We start from the raw sequence: 21604 nt of genomic DNA on the forward strand, positions 1-21604 counted from the left end.
AGGTCTAACAAATGCAATTTCTTTAGCAACAACAACAAGTCTTTGCCACGCTGCCTTTCCGAGTGAGGTATGACGCCACGCGATTGCCTGCGGACAGACTGGTGCAGCGTTCCCAGGGGACTCAGCTGGTGCTGCACAGGCAGGCCTAGGTAAAGGATGTGTGCCTCATACCTTCATGGCCAGAGTTAAATAAACAAAGAAATGTGTTACTTTACTACTACAATTATTTTCCATTTAGGAAGTGTCTGTACACTTTCTTTATTAACATGATCACTAGCTTTTTCTTTTTCTCTTACAATTTGCAGAAAGAGTTTTATAGCTGCACTTAAGTACTTTCAATCATATACTATGTACAAGCTACTTGTATCTTTAGAAATAGTTGTTGTACTCATCATGCTACTGATATACATATTCAGCAGCTACTGAACACATATTAGGTCCAAAAGCTGCTTACTTCATTGTCCCCAGTATCAGTCAGGTCTATACAAGGTCATAAACCCTTTTATGTAGCTATTCTTCTTTGCTGAGATCTCCAAGATACACACATCTTCTGGTGCTGTGCTGTGCTACCATAAGAAGTCTGTGTGAAGCCTGGTCTCCAGACCCCTTTAGTTTAGAGTTCTTACAGCTAAGAAAAAGCTGTCCGTGAAAAAAACAGCTAAAGTGGTACTGTTCACATAGAAAGCTCAAAATCCTCCCATTTTGAAGCATGCAACTCTAAATACTAGGCGTTATTTTCAAATGAATCTTTAATGATAGAATTAGGTGTTCATATAAAACCAGAATTAGGTATCCCTATGCAAACAGGGCCAAAGACTGAGGCAGGTTACTGCACTGTCGTCTTCAGCGGAACAGACGCCTTACTGCAAAGCAGAGACCAAACTGTCACGTCGTACGGGGTTGTCCCTCCACACTGGTGGTTCTGCTGGAACCCTGCAGTGACCCACTGAACTTCAGAGCACCTGGTCTCGCTACTTCATTATACATCCATTGTAAAACCCAAGCTACATATAAAGCCAACGCCATTCCTACCTAGCACCCCTGCTTTTATCTGTCTGGTTTGTCAGTGCCGCAGCCTCATCCCCAGATGAATCACTAATGCCCCCACATTCTTTGCCACTTGAGCGTATTTCCCACTCCTCACCAGTAGCCCCTCACAGACAAGCGAGGTCCTTTCGGCAAATTCAGCGGCCCCACGTACCTGTTTTAACCATAAGGTTCCTGGAGAGCCGGCAATCCAGGGGAGGAGCTGCTGTCATGTTAGCGAAAGCGGCTGCTGCTGTGGTTTCGGGAGGAGCAGAGATGTTTTCCACTGGAGTAGGGGGAAGCCTAGTTGTTTTCGCTGATGCTGTAATAGATGTCAAAGCTGCTGTAATTGTCAGTGGATACGGGGTTGACGTTTTGGTGATTTCTGAGCTTGGGAACTTCTGGGTGTCAGTTACTGTTGTTTCTATCTGCCTTGGTACATGTGCTGTGGGTGCAAGTGTGGAAGCTGTGACCGTGCTGCTTTTAGGGGTTATGAGCATAGCTGTCATGTCCAGGGGTGATGCAGTTGTGTTTCTTGTTGCAAAAGGGAAATCTGTACGTGTTCCTACTGAGCTTAGATCCAATGTCAAGTTTGTGGCAGTGTTATTTTTTGTTAGTGTCAGTATTGGTGTGCTTAAAGCCATCACAGATGGCAAAGGTGTGTTTTCAGTGCCTAGAGAAAAGAAGGAAGAAGCTGGCACTGGTGAAGCTGGAGATGATTTTCTTGTTAGTGGTTTTGCTTCTGAAGTTCCTACTGTAGGTATTGCACCAGAAGATACTCCAGATAACACTGTAATGACAGAATGGGTAAAGTTGGTTGTTGACAAAGAAGGAGAAGTTAGTTGTGCTGGTGATGTATGGACAGAAGTTATGATGACTGACTGCGGAGCACTGGTGGTAGGGGTTTGCAATGGGATGCCCTTGGTAGCTTTATTAGATATATTACTGGGAACTAGACTACGTCTTGTAGCACTTGTGTCCCACTCCTCCACACTAAAGGTAGCTGGATTTTTATCAGCTGTAACCAAATAACCAGAGGACTCTAATTGGTTATCTGCAAACTCTGGCAAATTTCCAGAACCGATGTCATCTTCTGCAATAAAACTCTGCAAGAGAGTTGAGCTAGAAGGCTTCATTACGGGAGAGGTGTACTCGGTTGGCAGTATGCTGTGGATGGCACTGTTTTCATCGCTGGCTGAAAGAGTCAAGTTGTCAGTGAGCTGAAAAGCCAACACTGGTGTTGTGCCTAAGGTTTTTGTCAGTAAAGTAATCTTTCCAGCATCAGTTGTTTGTGATTCCAAAGAGCTAGGGAAAGCACCTGTATGATTAATAGAAGGCACACGTAAAGGGAGAGGTGCTTCATAGTGGACACTGATATTAATGTCTCCAACAGTAAAGAAATTAGCAGCATTTTCAGCTGTGCTTCCATGCTTTTTTTGCAGGGGGTCAGGCACTGTCAAAGTGGGAGCAAGGGATGAATGCTGAGCAGGAGATGTTTTCAGTGCAAATGCATCTACATCAAACGCTGCAAAACTAGTCGACTTCATTCCAGTGAAGGGCGAATTTGAAACATTTTGACTAGAGTTTGCATATGTATAGTTTGCTGAAGGGGTGGAGAAGAGTGCCTGCTTATTTGTATTACTTTTCTTTTGCAGACTTGAAACTACTGAGTATGGTGCATTGTACTCGGTTTCCAATGGAGAAGTACTTGGAGGAACTTCTCTTATTGCCATTTTGACCAACGTTTTTACTGCAGGAATACTAATGCCAGCTGACGACAGCAATGCTGTCTTGGTCACTGTAGAAGCCGAAGTTGCGACTTCAGGAGAGCTGACAGGATCTAAATTGCCTTCAGCGTCTGCATTAGAAATCCTGGAAAAGCTGGAGCCCTGGCTGTCCATCACCGTTGTCATGGAAACGAGCGATGGCAGCGTCCCCCACACTGGAGCCACGACAGAGGCGAGTGGCTTTCTATCAACCGAACGTGAAGTCTGATCAGAAGTAAAATGATTTAAAGCTCTTGGAGGGGAATACTCTGCATGTGGGGTCACAACAGCGGGTACTTGCATATTTCTGTCTTCATTTGCGGTTACATCTGGACTTTCTGCATCTCCAGGTGGAAGATGTTCAGTCACAAAGATATCAGTAGCAGAAGTATTTGTGATAGGTTCAGGTTTTGAAAGGCCTGTAGTGGAAGTAATTAACGACACTGCAGCTAGATCAGGACTAGTCATGGCCGTTTCCAAAACAGTGCCTAGTATCTTTGATCCTTTGGGGAGTTTACTGGTTTGGATATCTGGAGAAACTTCAGAAAGCTGAGATCCATAAGGCAGAACAGTATTAGCATTAAAGCTCATGGATGTCTTTGCTTTCACCCCTCTTGTGAAAAGCTGTCGAGCTGTTCTTGCCACGGGAAGGCCATCAGAAGTTGGGAGAGTACGTGTGGCAGCAGTTGGCAATCGCCCGCTGTTTGCCAGATAAGCTCCCTCCGTCGGGTCTTGTGCAAAAGTCTGATTCAGAGCCGCCACTGAGTGCTGCAAGGAAACAGTCAGAGGGATTTGCAAAATATCCTCATCAGCTGCTGCTGCACTGGGACTGTTTCTGTGTGTTATCCTAGTAAAGGCGTCATTTGTCTCAGTTAGCAAGGGAGACCTGGTGCTTGTTGAAGAGGAGCATGTTGCATGGCTAAAGAGAAAATCTGTTTCGCTTCTAAACGCTCGTACAGGCAGCACTGCATTGCGAGCATGCTTTGCATCTGGAATAAGTAATTTTGGCAATGAAAGGGAAGACGTGCTCTCTGCTGAGCTGGAGACATCAGCTAGGCTCTCAGGAGCTGATGACAAGAAAGGTGCAGTGGTAGAGCCTGTAGTGCAATTAGTTAGGGCTGTGGAATACTGAGGATGACTCGTTGGGGGTATTAGATGTGAAGTACCCACAGGATAGAAGACTGATGTAGGAACCTCTGATTTATCCTGAAAAACTGGTGATGACAGAGGAGTGATACCACTGTTCCTGTCAGGCAGTGCTGCCTTAAATGGCTGACTGTTTGGTTTTACTCCAGTGGAAGATACATTATACATACTCTCGTTAGGAAACTGTGACAGGCTTCTGGAAGTTACTGGCAGGGAAGACTGATATGTTTTTGACACAGAAATATCAGAGTATAGAGACAAAAAAGAGGTCCTTTCTGAAGGAGACCCTTTCCCCCCTATTTCTGTGAAATGCACTCCTGTCGATCCAAAGAGACTGAAAGGCATGGTAGCCATAAACAACTCGGGACCCTTTCTGTGATTCACCGTACTGGAATGTACTACAGTGACCGTGCTTAGAGGACTATTTCTGCTTTCACTAACCTGTGAGCTGGCTGAATCTGTGTTGAAGAAACCTTCAGGATCTGCAGACAAAGGCACTTTGATGGGCAGTACAGCTGGTTTCGAAAAGTTAATGGTATGAGGTGACTGAATTACCAATGAGGAGAATGATGGTGATGGAACAGTAGCAAGCATGTCTGATCCTGATGTGCTTGCTTTTGAAATGGAAGGTGTTTCTAATGGTATTAGCTGAAATGGCACAGCTGTACTCGAATGTGTCACGGATGGTGTAGTGGACAATGTGGCAAACATACCGAGTTGAGGCAAACCTGATACAGCAGCTGTTTCATCTGCATCTTGAGATGATGACCTCAGAGGTGACTCAGCTGAAACTTCAGCGGGTTCCTGGGGTGCACTGCTTCCACTGCCTTGATAAAGGGTGGCCGACAGATGAGTTTGATCCAAAGTCCTGGTACGCGTGCCAGTCAGTGTTGTTTTTATCATCTGAAGCAAGTTTGCATTCTCCAAAGTCTGTCCCATGGAAATATCAGCTACTGAGGAAGTCTTCGTTTCTGTGGAAGGCCGTGTTGGTGATAGTATAGATCTCCAATTAGGAAAAGATCCTGTAGAAGGAGCAACGTTGATATGCTGTTGCCTGATACCTGTAAAATAATAAGTAAAATGAGTATAATCTTCCCCAAAGTGAAGAGGAGTTGTCTTGGTGCAAAAAAATCACGATGCAAAATGCATTATATTTAGTAAAATCAGTGATTTATTTTTTTTTGTAGTCAAAGGGCATAAAAAAAATCAGATAAATTAAAAAAAAACAACCCACACCACAAAAAACAGTGGAAGGTACAGTGTGACAGATTACAAACCCCTCAAGTCATTTCACCTGACAGAGGAATAAGGAAAGCTTCCTAGAGCATACTATTTCAAAATACTACTTTTAACTACTATGGTTCAACATACTAAAATACACCTTCTTAAGCTTGGGACAATTTTTGAGGGTATCAGCAGTCACCCTGTGTCAAAATATTATTTGAGAAGATGGGCTTAGAAGCAGCGTAGAAAGGGAATAGATTTTGACAACCAAGCTTCACTGACTTGGCATGCAGTCTGACATGGGAATAGAGTCAGCATTGGCTGGGTTCCTGCAGGATGCATCTGGAGGTGCTCATCTTGCCAGTTCTAATAATGCATGCAATTATAGACACAAAAGGAAGAAAATAAAACAGGGATGAACATGAGGAAAGGGGGGCAAGATCCAAAACAAATTAGGAAATTAAACTCCTTTTTTAATATGTGCAGATGTACAACACGTCATTTCAAACACCAGTTTACTCTACATTCAACACCATAATGTTCCTTGGCTTTGTTTTCTTAAAATGATTACTGTTATTCTAAAATCGTAGCATGGGAAATCTCACATTCTTACTAATTTAAAGATTAAGATTAACTCAAGAGTAAAATTTAAGTTTTTGGGGTTTTTTTTACCCTCCCCTCCGCCGAGATAACAGATCAAAACTCAGTACTGGCACTTGCTACCATGCCAAGCTGTGTCCCCTTGCATAGCTAATGAGGCACAATAAGGAGCTAGTCCCTGCCCTCCAACTGCAGCGCATCTGGATCAGACACAGAGGATGCCAACCTCCTCCATCCCCCTGTGAATAACTCCAGCGTAATGGCGTGGAAGAGTAAGCAGAGGCAGACCTTGAGATACATGATTATAAAATGGGCTGGACGTTAGTTCCAGCCACCAATGAACCCAACAGTCAGAGCCAACAGCACCAAAGGGGATCAGCCCACACAAACAGGAGCCAGCAGCAGAACAACATACAGCGCAGAAGAGGAAAATGGGTCACGCTGCGCTTTTTTAAAGCTAAATTTCTTTCTTGTGATACCCTTGTGCCACACCGCCCATCATCCATATGCGCAGGCCAACGCAGATGATTAGAGCTCCTTCAGGCTCCTGCATGCATTCAAAGGAACATGCTGGAATTACGTTCAGCATGGCATTTTCACTCTACAAAAAACCCAAACCAACAACAAAAACAACAAAACAAAAAAGAAAACAAACAAACAAAAAAAACACCCACAAAAAGCCCCAAACCAACCAACCACAGATCTTCCCTTTTATGGCCGTGTTTAAGAGCTTTATTAAGCCATGGTGAAGAATGGCCAGTGTTATCTTTCTTCCCCTGAAATGCAAGAATGAATATAGAATCCAGAAGCAATTTGTTTTAGGGGAACAGCTCCAGGATGGGTAACAGAACAGAGCTCTGCCCTCCTAGCAACGAAAAAGGTCCCCAGACCTTTCCCTTAACACAGGTTAACTCACACACTAGCATTTTAGAGAAAAGCAAAGGTAGGCAGACACGGGGCTACCTCCAGCAACGAGAGAGAAGCAGGCTAAGGGGAAGCCCAGTCAGCCTTTATGAAGCCACACCAGAAGATGAGCAGGGTGGACAGGAGGCTGCAGAGTCCACCGGGGAACCTGACCCACCAGCAGAGGTTTGCAGCACAGAAGTAATGCTTTTGTATTTGCGCCACGGCTGCTGATGTGTCATTCGGGGACTGGAGAACTAAACGACTGGTGTGGCCTGATCTCTGATATTGTACATGCTCCACCATACAGTGGGAGGAACACCATGATTTAGGCTGTGTTTTGGTGGCTTTTCCTTCCCCATTACAGTCAGGCAGCTTTTTAACAGAAGGTAGGAAAGAAGATGATGTGTATTTTGCTCAACTAGAACGAATTCAAACATATGCTTGAAATTTAGAACTAGATGATGTGCTTTGCAAAATCAGGCCTTAGGCAACCTACAGTTTAAATTTATGTGAGGTCATCTCAGCTGATGAAGTCATCACTACCTGATCTGTTACACCTCAAACTGTCTTGTTTCACCTCTGAACTGAAAAGCCGTACTGAAAAGTGAATGCAAAGCTTTCACATGGGATTTTTTCTAGCACTTAGTGAAGGCGTGTCCTAAAGGGGAATTAAACAAGTCAGTGTTTTCTTGCTTTCTAAAACAGCAAAATCTGTCAACATCAATCCGCACACAGTCTGCACCATTCCTCATATTTCTTCACGCTTTGGTTTAATGAGAATGATTACAAACAGAGAGACAATAAAAACCTTAAAAAAGCATTGAATTGATGTTACCACATTTTAACAAGAAGTAAAGAAAAGCTCAAATAGTACAAAGAAGATAAAACACTGAATAAAAATGTCCTCTAACCACTGCTTAATTTTAGTCCTTCAGTTCTTGTTTCTTCCACCCATACCAACTGGCAATTTTTCTGTTTATGTCCATTAATGAAGTAAAGCTCTTGAGTTACTGAAGGTTTAAAAAAAATGATACAATATTCTGCAACCGATATACAATGCTGGCATTCCACTGCAGCAATTTTTCTTTGAATCTACCTTTACAGAAAGATACTGACCTTCAGTAGCTATTTCAAACTTTTGCCATAAATTCAACATCCTGGTAGTAACTGGACGCAGCATGTAAAAGGCAAAATTATCATCCCAACACATGGAGTTTAAATTGAAGTACGTACTCTTTGCTTGAGGATTGGTAGGATATCAACAACTACAGATGCTTATCACATACTGGGCAAATCAAGACGGTATCATGGAAAAGGGGCAGACATGGGAAAATATATCACTTCTACATCTATCAACAGCTGAAAACACTTGATGAAAAAAGACAACCAATTCAAATCAACGCGAAAGTCACAATGAGAACTCCACCTGGCATGCATTGTGGACTGAGCCACTGCTTGTACATACCACTAGCTGTTTCTCATGTCTCAAGATCACCTGTTCTTTCATACTTCAGGCTATTGACTAACCACCACCTCCAACAATCCTAAAACCCATTTAGCAGTAACCTCATTACAACAACCATCATTGATTAGGGATCTTTCCATTTGCAATAATGAGGAACATCTATATGCCACAGCAGGAAGTTAAACATTGATCCAGTTTAGAGAAAATCACAGCTTTCTAATTTCTAAGCCCTTTTGTGCACACCTAAAGGAGTAACAGGGTCCAAAGAGGAGCACAGAGGCGACCAAGAGGAAGACCAACATCTCCCCTCTCCCCCCCCTAATAAAGTAAAAGGGATAGCACATTAGCATAGACACCCTGTGCCTGTCCAAAGGTTGAAGGTGACGCATACGTCTAATTAATGTGTGACAGTAAAAAAGGATAATTGATTATGCACCTCTGGAGCAAGAGGTCTCACTTATTGTCCAACTTCTGTGGTGTCTCAGGAGCAGGGGCAGTTGCATGTTATTCTTCAGACAGGTTTGGTTATTTCTAGTGAGAAAACTAGTTGGTAAGGAAATCTCCCCTGGAAAAAAGTAGTGGCTAATGAAAATGCCTGTCTATTTGCCATGCCCATAAGATCTATAGTTCATAGAATCATAGGAAATCTCAGGCTGGAAGAGACCTATACGGAACATCAAGTCCAACTCCCTGCTCCTCGCAGGACTACCTAAAACTAAATGATAGACTAAAGGCATCGTCCAGACGGTCCTTGAACTCTGACAGGGTTGGTGCCATGACCATTTCCCTGGGGAGCCTGTTCCAATGACTGATCACCCTCTCAGTAAAGAACCTTTCCTGAGGTCCAATCTGAACTTCCCCTGACACAGCTTCATTCCATTTCCTCGTGTCCTATCGCTGGTCACCAGAGAGAGGAGATCAGCACCTCCCCCTCCATTGCGTCTGTTGAGGAAGTTGTAGATTGAGGTCAGGTCACCCCTCAGCCTTCTCTTCTCCAAACTGCACAAACCAAGTGACCTCAGCTGCTCCTCCTAAGTCTTGCCCTCGAGGCCTTTCACCCCATACTCTGGACACACTCTAATAGTTTGATGTCCTTCTTATATCGAGGTGCCCCAAATTGCGCACAGTACTTGAGGTGAGGATGCACCAGTGCGGTGTATGAAGAGATCAAATTGCTTATCTGTCCTGCTAACATTTGAAACCATGGTCCTGTTTGCTTTACGCCATAATAACGCAAAGACCTATAATGAGCAACACGAGCGTTCTGCGGGTGCCACAGCACATATTCTCTGGTCTGCCCTGCCTGCCTGCTGGCAGGCAACCGGCAAGAGGAGCAGCCACGGAGAAGGCTGTAAGACCCCAACAGCAGAGCTCCTCTCAGGGTAGATGAGTATCTGTTTGTTAACACGCTCACAAAATGAATTCAGCTCCAACTGAATTAAAAAACCAAACCCACAACAAAACCAAAACAAACCAACCAATAAAAATCCCACAACAGTTGGGATTCAAACATTTCCCTCCACAAAAAGGCTAAAAAAAAAAAAAAAAAAGTTTGAGAACCTCAGCTGAACAACAGCCTACAACTGTCCCAAAGGAAACACAACGACTACCCGGAGTTTCCCGCATTGTCATGGCAGCAGAGAAATACTGTTTTGCCACTTCTGAGCCATTACAAAATATCAACTCAAAGGCATCTTCAACAACAGAAGATTTTTGTTGTCTTGACTTCCATTTCATTACTCACAGATCATCTGGGTTAGTAACATTTAAGAGTGAAGCTGATAAAGAAGACATTTGGAAATTTTATTGTATGACTGACCAAGACATCTTCCCATTATATATAAAGATAGATACTCTTTTCATAACCTTCAGCATATTGAAGGCAGGATTTCAGTTTTCAAATTAATTTGCTTTAATTATTAATTTCCAAGACAAAAAAAAATTTACTAAAAATAATTCCCTAATGCTATTAACTATTGTAAAGTCTAAATTTTAATAATACAGTAGTATTTATATAAGAGTAACTATAGCCATCTAAAGGATGGTGGAAATCCAAACATTAAATTACAAAAGCAATCCGGATTTTATACAGGTCTAAATCAATCAGCTCTAAGGCAAAGCAATTCCAAAAATAACTTAAAAACTTTAAAAAAAAAAAAAAATCAGCTTGTGAGAAACACAATTACTTACAAACTTATATAAAAAATAACAATCTACTTACAAGATAAGTGCTGTTGAGAGACACCATTTACCACTTTACCCCAGTCTACCCAGTTATAGATAGCACTATCCTAAGGCTGCACTGCACCTTAAAAACAATGCCACTAGTATATCAAAAAACGCATATTTTTTTACCTTCTCACAAGCATGAAGTTTCCTGCTTATCATTGTTTTACCATGAAAGACTGAGTGATCAAAGGTCAGATGTGACTGATAAGGGATGTGATAGGGAAATAAACAGAAAAAGAATCTCTGTTACACCCCTGGAAAAAGGCCCCCCTCTACTCACAGGGTTATGCAATTTACTTCTGTTGAAGAATATTAAGGTTACACAGTATGATGATAGCATCAACAAGCACATTATCTAAGCCACTTCTGAGTTTCCTAAAATAATTTTTTTTTATTCCTTAAGAATTTACAATTGGAAAAATGGCACAAGGAATGCAGATTTTCACAGGTCAAAGGATATGAAACATGCTACCAATAAAAGACACAAATACTCAGCAAAGCATTTATAAAAATAGCTATGTAGCATATCAAAATTTTACTCTTATTCACTGTACAGAATGGTAAAACTTAGTTATGCCTTCATCATACCTGTTACTCCAGCCATACACTGACGAAATTATTACATCACAACCTATGCATCCCATACATCTCACATTTGGCACCATTCCACAAAGACGTCTGCAGCTTAATTTCACACCTTTTGCGTAGCATTTAACCTGCAAGTGATTTCCAGCCACGTCAAAAAGCCTATCCACAAACACATGGACTGAGCCCCGGTTCACGCCCCCCGAGCGTGAACGAGCCATGATGCCCGTTTCTGCGGTCGGCGTGGTTTGGGTCAGCCCCCGGAGCAACGCACTGGAAGGGGAGCAAACAAATACATACATTTTGGGCAGCTGCCAACCCACAGCTACTACAGCAGGAATGGATGGTGGAGAGGCGGAGAAAACCGCTTCCTTGAGATGGCACTAACTTTCTCAAAAGAGCGAAGGCAGCACAAATAAATCCTGTTCTGCGACCTCCTTAATAGCAATTTCTTTACGCAGATTCTGGGAAAAGTTTACAGTAATTCAATAGACTGATTGTCACATTTGTTTCAGTTGTAACTTTTCCCAAATTAGATATTGACCTTCCAAACCCAAAATTCTGACCTGGAGGATTAAAACTCAGATCTTCGCACCAGCACCTGAGGTTGTTAATGTCCTTGCCTCTATTTACCTGTAAAAATCAGCAGCTACAAGAGCCGGTCATTACAAACAAGCACCATCTCCCAGAAAAAAAAATCCCTCTTCCAGGTGATCTTAGAAAACGATATCCGAGAACTACTATTAATTTATTTTTGACAACCAGGAAAATATTTTGTCCCCATACCACCAGAATTCTGTTCAAACAAAATAGTTTTTCAGTGAGAAAAACTGTACAAGGAGGTACCATATTGCACAAAGTTTTCTTCTCAACAAACAAAAGTTTGGACTTTATAATAAATAACCGAAAAATGTTTGGACATAATATTAGGTCATCTCAATTGCACGGCCATATTTTTGCCCACGTGAAAATCAAAGCAGCAATCTCTTCTGTTAGGAACGTTTGTGCACCTTCCCCTCTCTCCCAGGCGGATTTCCCTTTGGGTACCAAGGGAAACGCACCAGCAGCAAAGCTTGGCATCGAGGGCAACCTTTTAGCTATGAAATGAAAACATAGGGCTGCAATGAAATCGTACTTCTCTCCCGCTTTCAACGTGTCCTGCCTTCATTGCTTACCCGGCTCAAATGTAAGCTGGCTGGGATTCGGGAGAGCAGAGCCGAGCCTGCAAATGCTTCACGGCTGTCATCAATATTTGCTTCAGGAACCGACAGACTGGTGTGACTTGTACCAAGCGCCAGCCTCGCCTGGGGGTGAAACATGTCTCCTTCTTCACGCAGGCAGCTCTGCCGGGATGCTTTAACCGCATCCAGCAAGCGGGGATGGAGGTGAAGAGCAGTATAAGAGACAATAGATTAGCCAGGGTAAAATAACATGCTCCTGTCGTCGAGGAAACAATTCAGCCACCGGCAATTCCAGCTGCATCATCTGCATGTTGTATTCACAGAGCAGATGTTCGGCCGGATCATTAAGAAATGCAGGAAAGAAGAGTGTGGCAGCAGAGGATTTCCAAGCCATGCAGTGCTGCAGGATAATTGCACGTAATTGTAGAGAAACCAGAAGGTGCTATGGGGGCTTTTGTCCTTGCTCCCGCTGAATGTACCTGTTACCATCTCTGCTTCGGTTTATCGGCTCATGTACAGAATTTAAGTGAATGAACGACACATATATCTTTTCTTTTTTTTTTAGTTTTTATTGCTTATTCAGCAACGCTTTTAGGATCACTGCTTTTGTGAGCCTGACAGCCTGCTTTAGCACACTGCTTATCTATTTGTAAGCACGCGTTTATACAAACTTTTGTAAAGGAATTGTGTTTATTCAGGGAAGTTTATATAGACACTGCTAGCATCAGCATAATTGATTTAATTAACAATGTAGCAAAAAAAAAATTCAAGGTCATTTGGGAACGTGCAACGCCAAAGCTGCCAGTTCTCATGATTCTACCTTGAGTCTTACAATATTTGAGGGGTTTTTTTAATGGAGAAAACAAAACAAACCCAAAAAACCCACATCCCTGAAGTGAAAGAGACTGTATTAGTATTTCAGCTTTCATTCTTTAAATGGAAATTCTGAATTCTTGTGGTCGTGCGGTAAAAGAAAACGAAAGCACTTCAAAATCCCATTATTTTTATGCAAATCACATTTTTAGAGGACTGACTTTTTTTTTTTTTTTTTTTTTTTTTAATTTCTGGAGCTAGGACAGACTGTAAGGGTGCTACCAAATTCTGAATGAGCTTGAAAAGAGTTTTGGGGCCAAACTCTGATCTGCTTAGGCTTCTTGGGAGTTAGGCAGCAAAGTACAAGAAATGTGGACTCATCTTAGTTTTTCCACTAGTAGTTACAAGTCAAAGATAGTACAGCTTTCTTAGTATATGCAATAAAAATGTGTATTCTTAACTACAAGCTACTCCTTTAATAAAGCTTTCAGAGTTTAAATTCCCCCTGCAAAATCAAACACAAGAGGAGACTGAAGAGAATCCCTACTAAAAGCCAACTAGATTATTCTACAAAGAAAAAAAAAAAAAGAAAAAAATTATTGTCTCCAGAACTTTTTTAAAGAAACGATAGTGCTTTCAAAGGGCTGAACTGTGCACCAAATTACATAATAAGATATATTTTGACATGCTGGTTGGGTAATTGTGAATGTTCCCTTGAGCCAAAAAGCTTTCTGCTCACCAAACCAAGCACATCAGCAAGAGAATCTTTTTTTTGCACGTAACAGCTGACACTGTAACCTGGGAGCGGAGAAGATGCTCTGGTCCACGCTCTGCCAGCGCTAGGACGGCGACTCGCTTAATCCGCTGCGGCGGCGGCAGCTTCTGCCACCCTGCCCGAAACCCCGTTCACCCACCTCAGGGCTTCGGCAGAAGCCAGAAGCTTCGGCCGGGACACCCAAACACCGACGTGCCCGCGCACGGTCCTTTGGTGCTGCCGGCGGGAGAGCCTCCAGCAGAGAGATGGTAACGAGCGGGTTGGCGGCGCGAGCATCTTCAGCCACTGCTGCTGGTAATTGAGCGCCTTTGAGTGTTACTCCAAAAAGTGCTGTTCATTTTACAGCCGAGACGCCTAGGAGCAGAGAGCGCTCGGATTACTCCACGTTATAGACCAAAACAGTTGCAGAGAAGAAAATGAAATCCAAGGATCGCTGATTATCACAGCATCAGCTCGACCCGATACGTATACGTACTAGAGGCATCAGCTGTGAAAGGGTACAGCGTGTGGCTGTAGCTAAGCAGTGCGCAACCCAAATGCCTGACACCATGTCCAGACAACCTGAAAACTTCTTAATTTCAATTTATTTCATTGATTTCGGAGCTCTGAGGTTACAGTTACTAGATGCAAAACACATGCAAGCGCCAAGGCCGGGGGAGGACAAGCTCTCTGTGTTTTCCAGTGACTATTTCAGGCCAAGACACGGAGGGCAGAGAGGCAGGCTGTGCCCTGGGCACTCGCGTGCTTGTCTCCCAAGATCATGGAGGCAAACCCTCTTTGGGGTCTAGCCCAGCAAGATAACCAGGAAAGAAGTTAATCCTCTCTAAGGAGAGTTACGGTCTCAGAGGTGCCACACACATAGGATCAATAGAAGGACAGAGGTTTCCACAATGTCTTTTGCTATTCTCAAGCTCTTTCTGCTGCCTGTGGCCTCTGACTGTAACGAAGGACAAAGAGGTGAAGACCAGGAAAGAAAATGTAGGTCACGCACAGAAGCATCCTGCTTTCTCTGTCTGCACAGCATTCAGTACTGCCCCACTGATAATGCTTTCAAAGTTTGAAAGTCACTGCTCTTAGGGAGGAGAAAAAAAAAAAATTTAAAAAAAAAATCAGTATCTTACCAATTTTTAGATTAGAAAAATTCCTGGGCACACTGAAGAGAGTGTCTGAAAAGACCACTCGACATCTGAAGTAGAGCAAGTAACATACCTTTTTTAAAGAGGCAACAAAACAATAATCAAGTCCAAATTCTATTCTCTCCAAGATTTGCACCAAATAACCAGTTTTTATCCAACCTGGCAGACAGTGCAGTTTCTGATTCTAAAAAAAAGGCAAAGTCTGCTACTTGGCCCCAGAACGCACAAAGGTTAAATCAATGAATGTATAAGATCCACTAGCATGAATGAGCTAATAGACAAATATTGAGTTGAAATCTGGCACAGCCTTCTTTGGAGGGGACTCCTCTTTATGTCAATGAATGAGACTACAAACATAAGGTCTTGCTGAGAAAGAGTCCACATAAAATGAATGGGGTTTTTTTGTTAGATTAGAAAAATTCTTTTCCTGAGCAGGCTTGACAGTACTGAGGTGAGGGACAGCACAGAGAGCTGCTTATTAAGGCTTTGGGGTTTTTTCCTCTCTCTCCACTTAAGAAAAGGACAGAAACTAGGAAGAAAGCCTTATACACGTCATCTTAATTTGTTCTTTCTTACATACTGACTTTTCAGAAATTACCAACTTAGAGGCAATCCCTTTTAGAAAAAAATCAGATTTTTTTTGTTGTTGTTATTCAACATTGCCCTTTGATTCCTACCTTTTACAAATGTAGCAAAGGCCCTCTCTCGAGAGAAGGGAAATCACTTTCCTATGAAGGAAACTTCCAGCTTCCAGGGAGCTGTCAGAGAGCTTCCTGAGGTCAAGTCAGGATGATGGAGCAGCGACTAAATTCTTTGGAACAACAAATCAACCTGCAACTTTGCTATGACCTGCAGCGGATATTCAACATGAAGTGCAATATACATTACAATTAAAAATTACATCTTAGTGAACTACGCATATCAACTAGGTAATTAATTCTTAAGCTCCTTGTCTGCTCTACAGTAGATGAGTACTTGGCTCAGGCTAAAAACTATCTTGCAAATGTTTAAAAATTATTTCCATTTTCTATGACTTTCACTGTGCTCTGCACAGTTCATTAGCCTTTATTTTCAGGATCTTTTCTTTGCTGCATAAAAGTGTCAATAGCTCAAGTTTATAGCAATATGTCACGCCATTTCACTTCCTCACCTCTTGGAAATCACTGCAAATACTTGTCTGACAGGACACCATTACTGTCAGTAATAAAAAAATCAGCCACCCCCATTGACAGAGTGCAAGAGGCTAAAAGCACAAAGGGGGAGTCCAGTCCCCCGGTGGTAAAAAGGTTAAATAACTGCCCAGTCAAATCTAACTTTGCAGTCATGAATTAAAATCCAGAAGAAATGTTATGCAAATGCAAATATATAACATCTGCTTCTGAATCTGACGAATAAATGGTAACACTGGCAGGCTGTGGGGTTCCCAAGAATGCTGGAGAAATACCTTAGCTCCCAGCCCAGCTCCAGGCTCCCCCGTGAGCGACGCACTCCGGGACCACCACCAGGATGCAGGTGCCTCCATCTGCTCCTCACCTATTTCCCTGCCAAAGCGATGAGCCTCTCTGCATCAGTCAGGAAGCCCTGTCCCTCACACGGACAGCTCGGTCCTATGCAGGCTGTACCCCTGCACTTCGCCGACACGCTCAGATGCAAGTTCTATATTCTGCAGTGGTTCAGTATTTAATTTACAGGCATCAACATACTAGTACAGGCACCGAATGTACCAAACCCAATGTTCACAAAGACTTAAACACAGGGATAAAGCAGGTATACGTACTCACAGACTGTAGCTCTGCTCTTGCGTTGCCTGCCTAAACATGAAAAATGTCAGTACTCATCAGTGATGTGGTATTAAAAAGTTAATTCTTTTCCCTAAGATAATGGTATCAGCATTTTCTGTCAAGTAATCAGACAACAGCATCTCACCTGTGAAATGACAGGAGTCCTAAAAATAAAAAAAAATTAATATCATACAGCAAAAGCAGGATGACTGCTACAGGTACAATAATTTTTTAGTAACAGTTGAAGTCACTTTTAATTGTAAAACCAGTAAATAGTTAACAGGTACCAAAGGGGGCAGCTGGTTCTCAAAAACAAGACACACTGCCTGGAACAAAGGGCATTATTAGAAAGAAAAGATGCTGCTATTTCCAGATGGTGCCTGAATAGCACGGCACAAGTTGGTGGACCTCTTAATTTAAATCTCCAAAGTCCTGTAGAAAGGTTCAGGGCTCATGATAGAAAACAATTAAAATATTCCCTCTGAAAAGTTTAAAACCAGACAAATAAGATATATTTTCTCCTCCATAGCAGTATGGTTTGCTTGGCTGTCTTCTGTTGTGCTTTAGTTAATGGGACTCACGTGCTCCCTCACATTGCACCTTACAGGATGGTAAAAATGGCTCTGGCAGGAAAGCAATTGAAAATGCTTCCCCCTTGGACTCCCCACTGAAATCTAACTTCTAATTTAACTCAGAACTAAACCCCCAAAAAGCCTGGCTCTGTGACCCACTTTGGGTACAGCCACAATACTTCTTGTCACTTGAGTGCTGCTCTTTTTGCTAAAGTTTCATAAGATTTTGCTCTCTAAAAATTTCTGGAAGCTATTTCCAAAAACAGCCTCTAACCAAACCAGACCCTAATTTCTTTCCAGCCACTGAGTTAATCTTTAGAGACATGGGTGGTCACTTTTAACAAAAAGAGAAAGACAACGTCCTACTCAGACAGGCTTTTCCTTTGTGCATACACTATGCAAACATTTTGCATTTATGTAAGTAGAACTGAATAACTGGATTTTAAAGCTCTCAGGCTAACTGGGATTTTAGGAGCATTACTACTACACTGTCAAACAGATGCACTATACAGCATTTAAGAAGGTTTTCCATTAACCTGCTCTATGCTGGTATTGCTATTGAAATGAGATAATTCAAATGAGATAGGGATAACTGGGGGAAACTAATGAATACAGAGTATTTTTTAAAAAATGAAAGAAAGATATATGAAGAGAAAAGGCATGGAGGAAGAAGGTGCTAAAACTGCCAGGTCATGCAGTTACTCTCACTACCAATTAAGAGTTGCTCAGGTGTCAAAATACCAGTGTTAAGATCTGAGTCCCTGATGCTACCAAAAAGAAATCCTGACCACCCAAGGCTTTGCTTCAGGTAAGATGAGAAGCGTAAGGTGAAAGTTTCTTTCCATAACCTTCCTGACAGGTGACTTATTGCACAGATCAGGGCAGCGCTTAAACAAATTCCTTAAGTCAGATTTATGTCACTTCCAGGTACTTTTTCGACACACGCGCTTCCTCACTGTCAAGATTTACTGGCCTGGATGCCAGGAAAACGGGGAACCGCACACACAAACATAGCCACGGAGGTGACATGTCAGACTTACGAGAAGTAATTTGCATTCAAAGACTGCTGCTCTTCTTTCATGGACCAGGACACTGTTACAGTAAACTGGTGACTTCATGGATGAACCACCGTTAAGTAGGACTAAAATTGTGAGTACAGTAAAGAGTTAAAGTGTGGATGCTGAACGTACAAAAAAAAAAAAATCAGAAGAGGCTCATGATACTTGCACAAGCAGAAAAAAATCTGTAAATTAATTTTTCAGTTATCCATTTGGCTCAGATAAATCTACCTTGTGATTTTTAAAATTCTCTCAATGAATGGGGCTGCTTTGCCGCCTTCTCCTCCAGGGTCTGTCCTTCCCCGCCAGCCCCAAGAGGAGCACTAGGTGAGCTGTGGGACCTGCCCTGCTCTCTCACTACATCTGCTGCAGCTCTGCCTGCTTTTCTGCCCCTTTGTAACGCTCTGAGAGTCCCGGGTAGGAGCTTGGATCACCTGCAGAGCAAAGGCGAGCCAGCACCAAGAGTTAATACAGAATTAGAGCTTCACTGGCCAGAATTTAGCCAAGGAGAGAGTCTTTTTTTGCATAATACCAAACAGGCTACCTTGAAAGAGCAAAGAAAAGCAGCTGGAGGGGGGAGGGGGAAATTATTTAAAAAAAATCAAGACAACTTCTGGCTATGCCCGATGCCACTTCAGACCCGAGCAGCAGCAATGTACTGCTGCAGAACACCCAAAATGCTCCTTTGCACCTGTGTAACAAGAGCACGACAAGGTGACCACCACCCTCAAGGCAGTCCCTCAACCTGCTGGAGACTCCTCTGGCCCCCCAAGGAGAGGGACACGTGGGAGACCCCCCACCTTGGTGTCCGAGCTAAAAGGCAGGTGCTATTTTGAATTACCTTAAACTGAAGGCAAATGCTTTAGTTGCAGGGGGGCAGAAATGAGATTGTAAATTCCGGTCACAGTCTAGAGGTTTGTCTTGTTGACTTTCACATTAATTTCTTTTTCATGGTTTTACTAAAACTGATTTGAATCTTAAATGAAGACTAATAATTCATTTCATTCTTCACTGACTACTGCTTTTTCATTAACAGGTGATACTTAAAATAGTACAAGGAATGTATCCAGAATTTCAATTAAAAATCTAAATGTTAACAATTTTCTGCATGAATCAAAGATTTGTCATCTCAGGAATTGTAATTTCAAAGTGATAAATATGCTTCAGTCACGTTCCCTTTCTGCAAACCACCAGGCACCATGTTTTTAATCCAAAAGCTTCTTTTATTGCAGCAATTATTTAAAGCTCTGCCTAGACATATTAAAATGTTGACAATAACAAAAATAAATGTTGACAACAGAATGCAGTATATTACATGACTTAATAGCATCAATCACAGGATCTCAGTTTGCAGCTATCACAATGAGGCTGCACTGCTGAAATAAGGTGGTTTGCTGGCAGTGCAAAATTTAGCTTGAAGCTAAAAAATTAATACTACACATTTACCCCCGTGATAAAGAAACAATGCTATAGAATAACAGCGGATTAAAAAGGGAGCCTATACTACAGAGTGAGCCAGGATGTGTTTAAATTCTGTCTCCCTGTGTGTGACTAGTTGTGTTCTACCATGAAAACATAATTTTCTTATCATCTGAGTAAGGTTTAGCACAGCAGGAGAGGAAAAAAAAACATGAGTTGATCCAAGCTATCAATTCAATTTGTATATGAAAACTATTTCAATCGAAATATGGCCTTCTTTCTTCTTACTCAACTTTTTTTTTTTTTAATCAATTACATAAATACATTCTAACTTGTTGTAAAGATAGCAAATCTAATCTCCACTGCTGTGAACCTACTGTTACCACTTGCATTTTCGTAAAAGTAAGCAAAACCCATTTAAATGCAGGTCACTTAATGCCATCCCGTCACAGGAGGGGACTGAAAGTGCTAGCATTGTATCTTGACTCCAGTTTTAAAGCCCACCCTTTCTACAACAGTTGTATAAATCAGCCTTAACGCAATTAAGAATAAATACTTATCTTTTGATCCGACAGCATTTTGACCTTGCCTTGCACAGCTGTAAAGCGCTGCAGGGGCAGCAGGGCAGGGATGCATCAGGGCCACTACAACTGTCCGTGCTTCAGCAATTCACTGCATCTCAAATCTAGCAAGCGAATGGCAGGACATGCTCTTGAAAATTTGTGGTATTTTTTTAAAACCCCATAAAAATAACCCATAAATCATCAACCACTTTTACTTTTATTTTAAACTTTTTTTTGGTCACCAGCTTTCCAGGGACTCGATGCTAATGAGGAAGTCTAAACGAGCAATCTGACAAATCACCCAGCAGTACCTCCAGTCAGGCCAAGCATACAAGCAATAGAAAGTAGTACATGGATACGACTACAGGCAAGTTATACATTCTGGATTCCAACGAGAAATACATTAATTTTTATTTATTTATTAAGCTCCTGGCTGTAGCTTCCCCCCCCGCCCCGTGTAAGCTGTTGTGTTAGTCACCTTCATTCTCCAGGTATCGTCATGGTATGGAAAGAGATACATTAAGAATCAGTAACAACGTGTACTATATATATATGCAAGTAATCTAGGTAGAAAAAAATCCCCAATTTAAATTTGATACTCAGTAGATCAAAATACAGTATGTAGAAAAAGTATTGAGTAGACTACAGACAGCAGGTTAAAATGGGAGACTGCACCTCTGCTCAGGCCAACTCAGGAAATCTAATTTACCAAGAACAACATAATGGCTGCAACATCAAAGTCTTTGAAATCTCTTGGCATTATGATAGGAAAAAAGAAATCTTCGGGAACTTTATTTAATTGTAGACACACATTAGTCATGCTGTCACACTGCGCCTGGTATCACACAACGTGCCTAGAGGTATGCATTTCAGTTATTCGAGAAATACCACAGTGAGCTAAGTGAAAACAACATTTGGGAGGCAATAAATATCATTCAGTGGGTCCCCTGAGTGTGGCGAAGGGCTCTAAGATTAAAAATAAATTAGCATGTTCAGTCTTCCATAAGAGTTCAGGCATTCTGCGCTGCACTGACTCAACCTCCGAGCTGACCTGCAGCCAAACCATGTTTGCGGTGGGGGCTTAGAGGAACAACCACCGGTGATTTAACTACAGCTTTCCTCAGACTCCAGCAAAATAAGTCCTTGCTGGCCTACCGTTTCTTCAGGAAAACGTGGTCTCTCTAAACAAGGACAAATAAATGCTGGGGTAAGGTTTGCACCGATACCGAGAATAACATTGCTCCCTACTTATAAGATATAATGCCAAAAAGAACCCAAAAACCAACCACCCACCATTTGGACAAATATCCTGAAGATAATACCATTCCCTTAGAAGGACGGGCAGAGGAGGAATCAGTG

The 21604-nt window shown here is 42.1% G+C and overlaps 1 protein-coding gene across 1 annotated transcript in view; it reads right to left on the bottom strand.

The window, feature by feature from the left end:
- KIAA1549L (KIAA1549 like) overlaps window positions 1-21604 on the bottom strand; it is a 140166-nt gene that overhangs the window by 68245 nt on the left and 50317 nt on the right. The window contains exons 3-4 of the mRNA XM_075048668.1: window positions 4652-4999; window positions 1202-1816 (exon numbers count right to left, since the gene is read on the bottom strand). Of these exons, the coding sequence (XP_074904769.1) occupies window positions 1202-1816; window positions 4652-4999 (963 nt within the window). The remainder of the gene's footprint in view (window positions 1-1201; window positions 1817-4651; window positions 5000-21604) is intronic.

Source organism: Buteo buteo, chromosome 16 (genome assembly GCF_964188355.1).
Source record: "Buteo buteo chromosome 16, bButBut1.hap1.1, whole genome shotgun sequence".
NCBI lineage: Eukaryota > Metazoa > Chordata > Aves > Accipitriformes > Accipitridae > Buteo > Buteo buteo.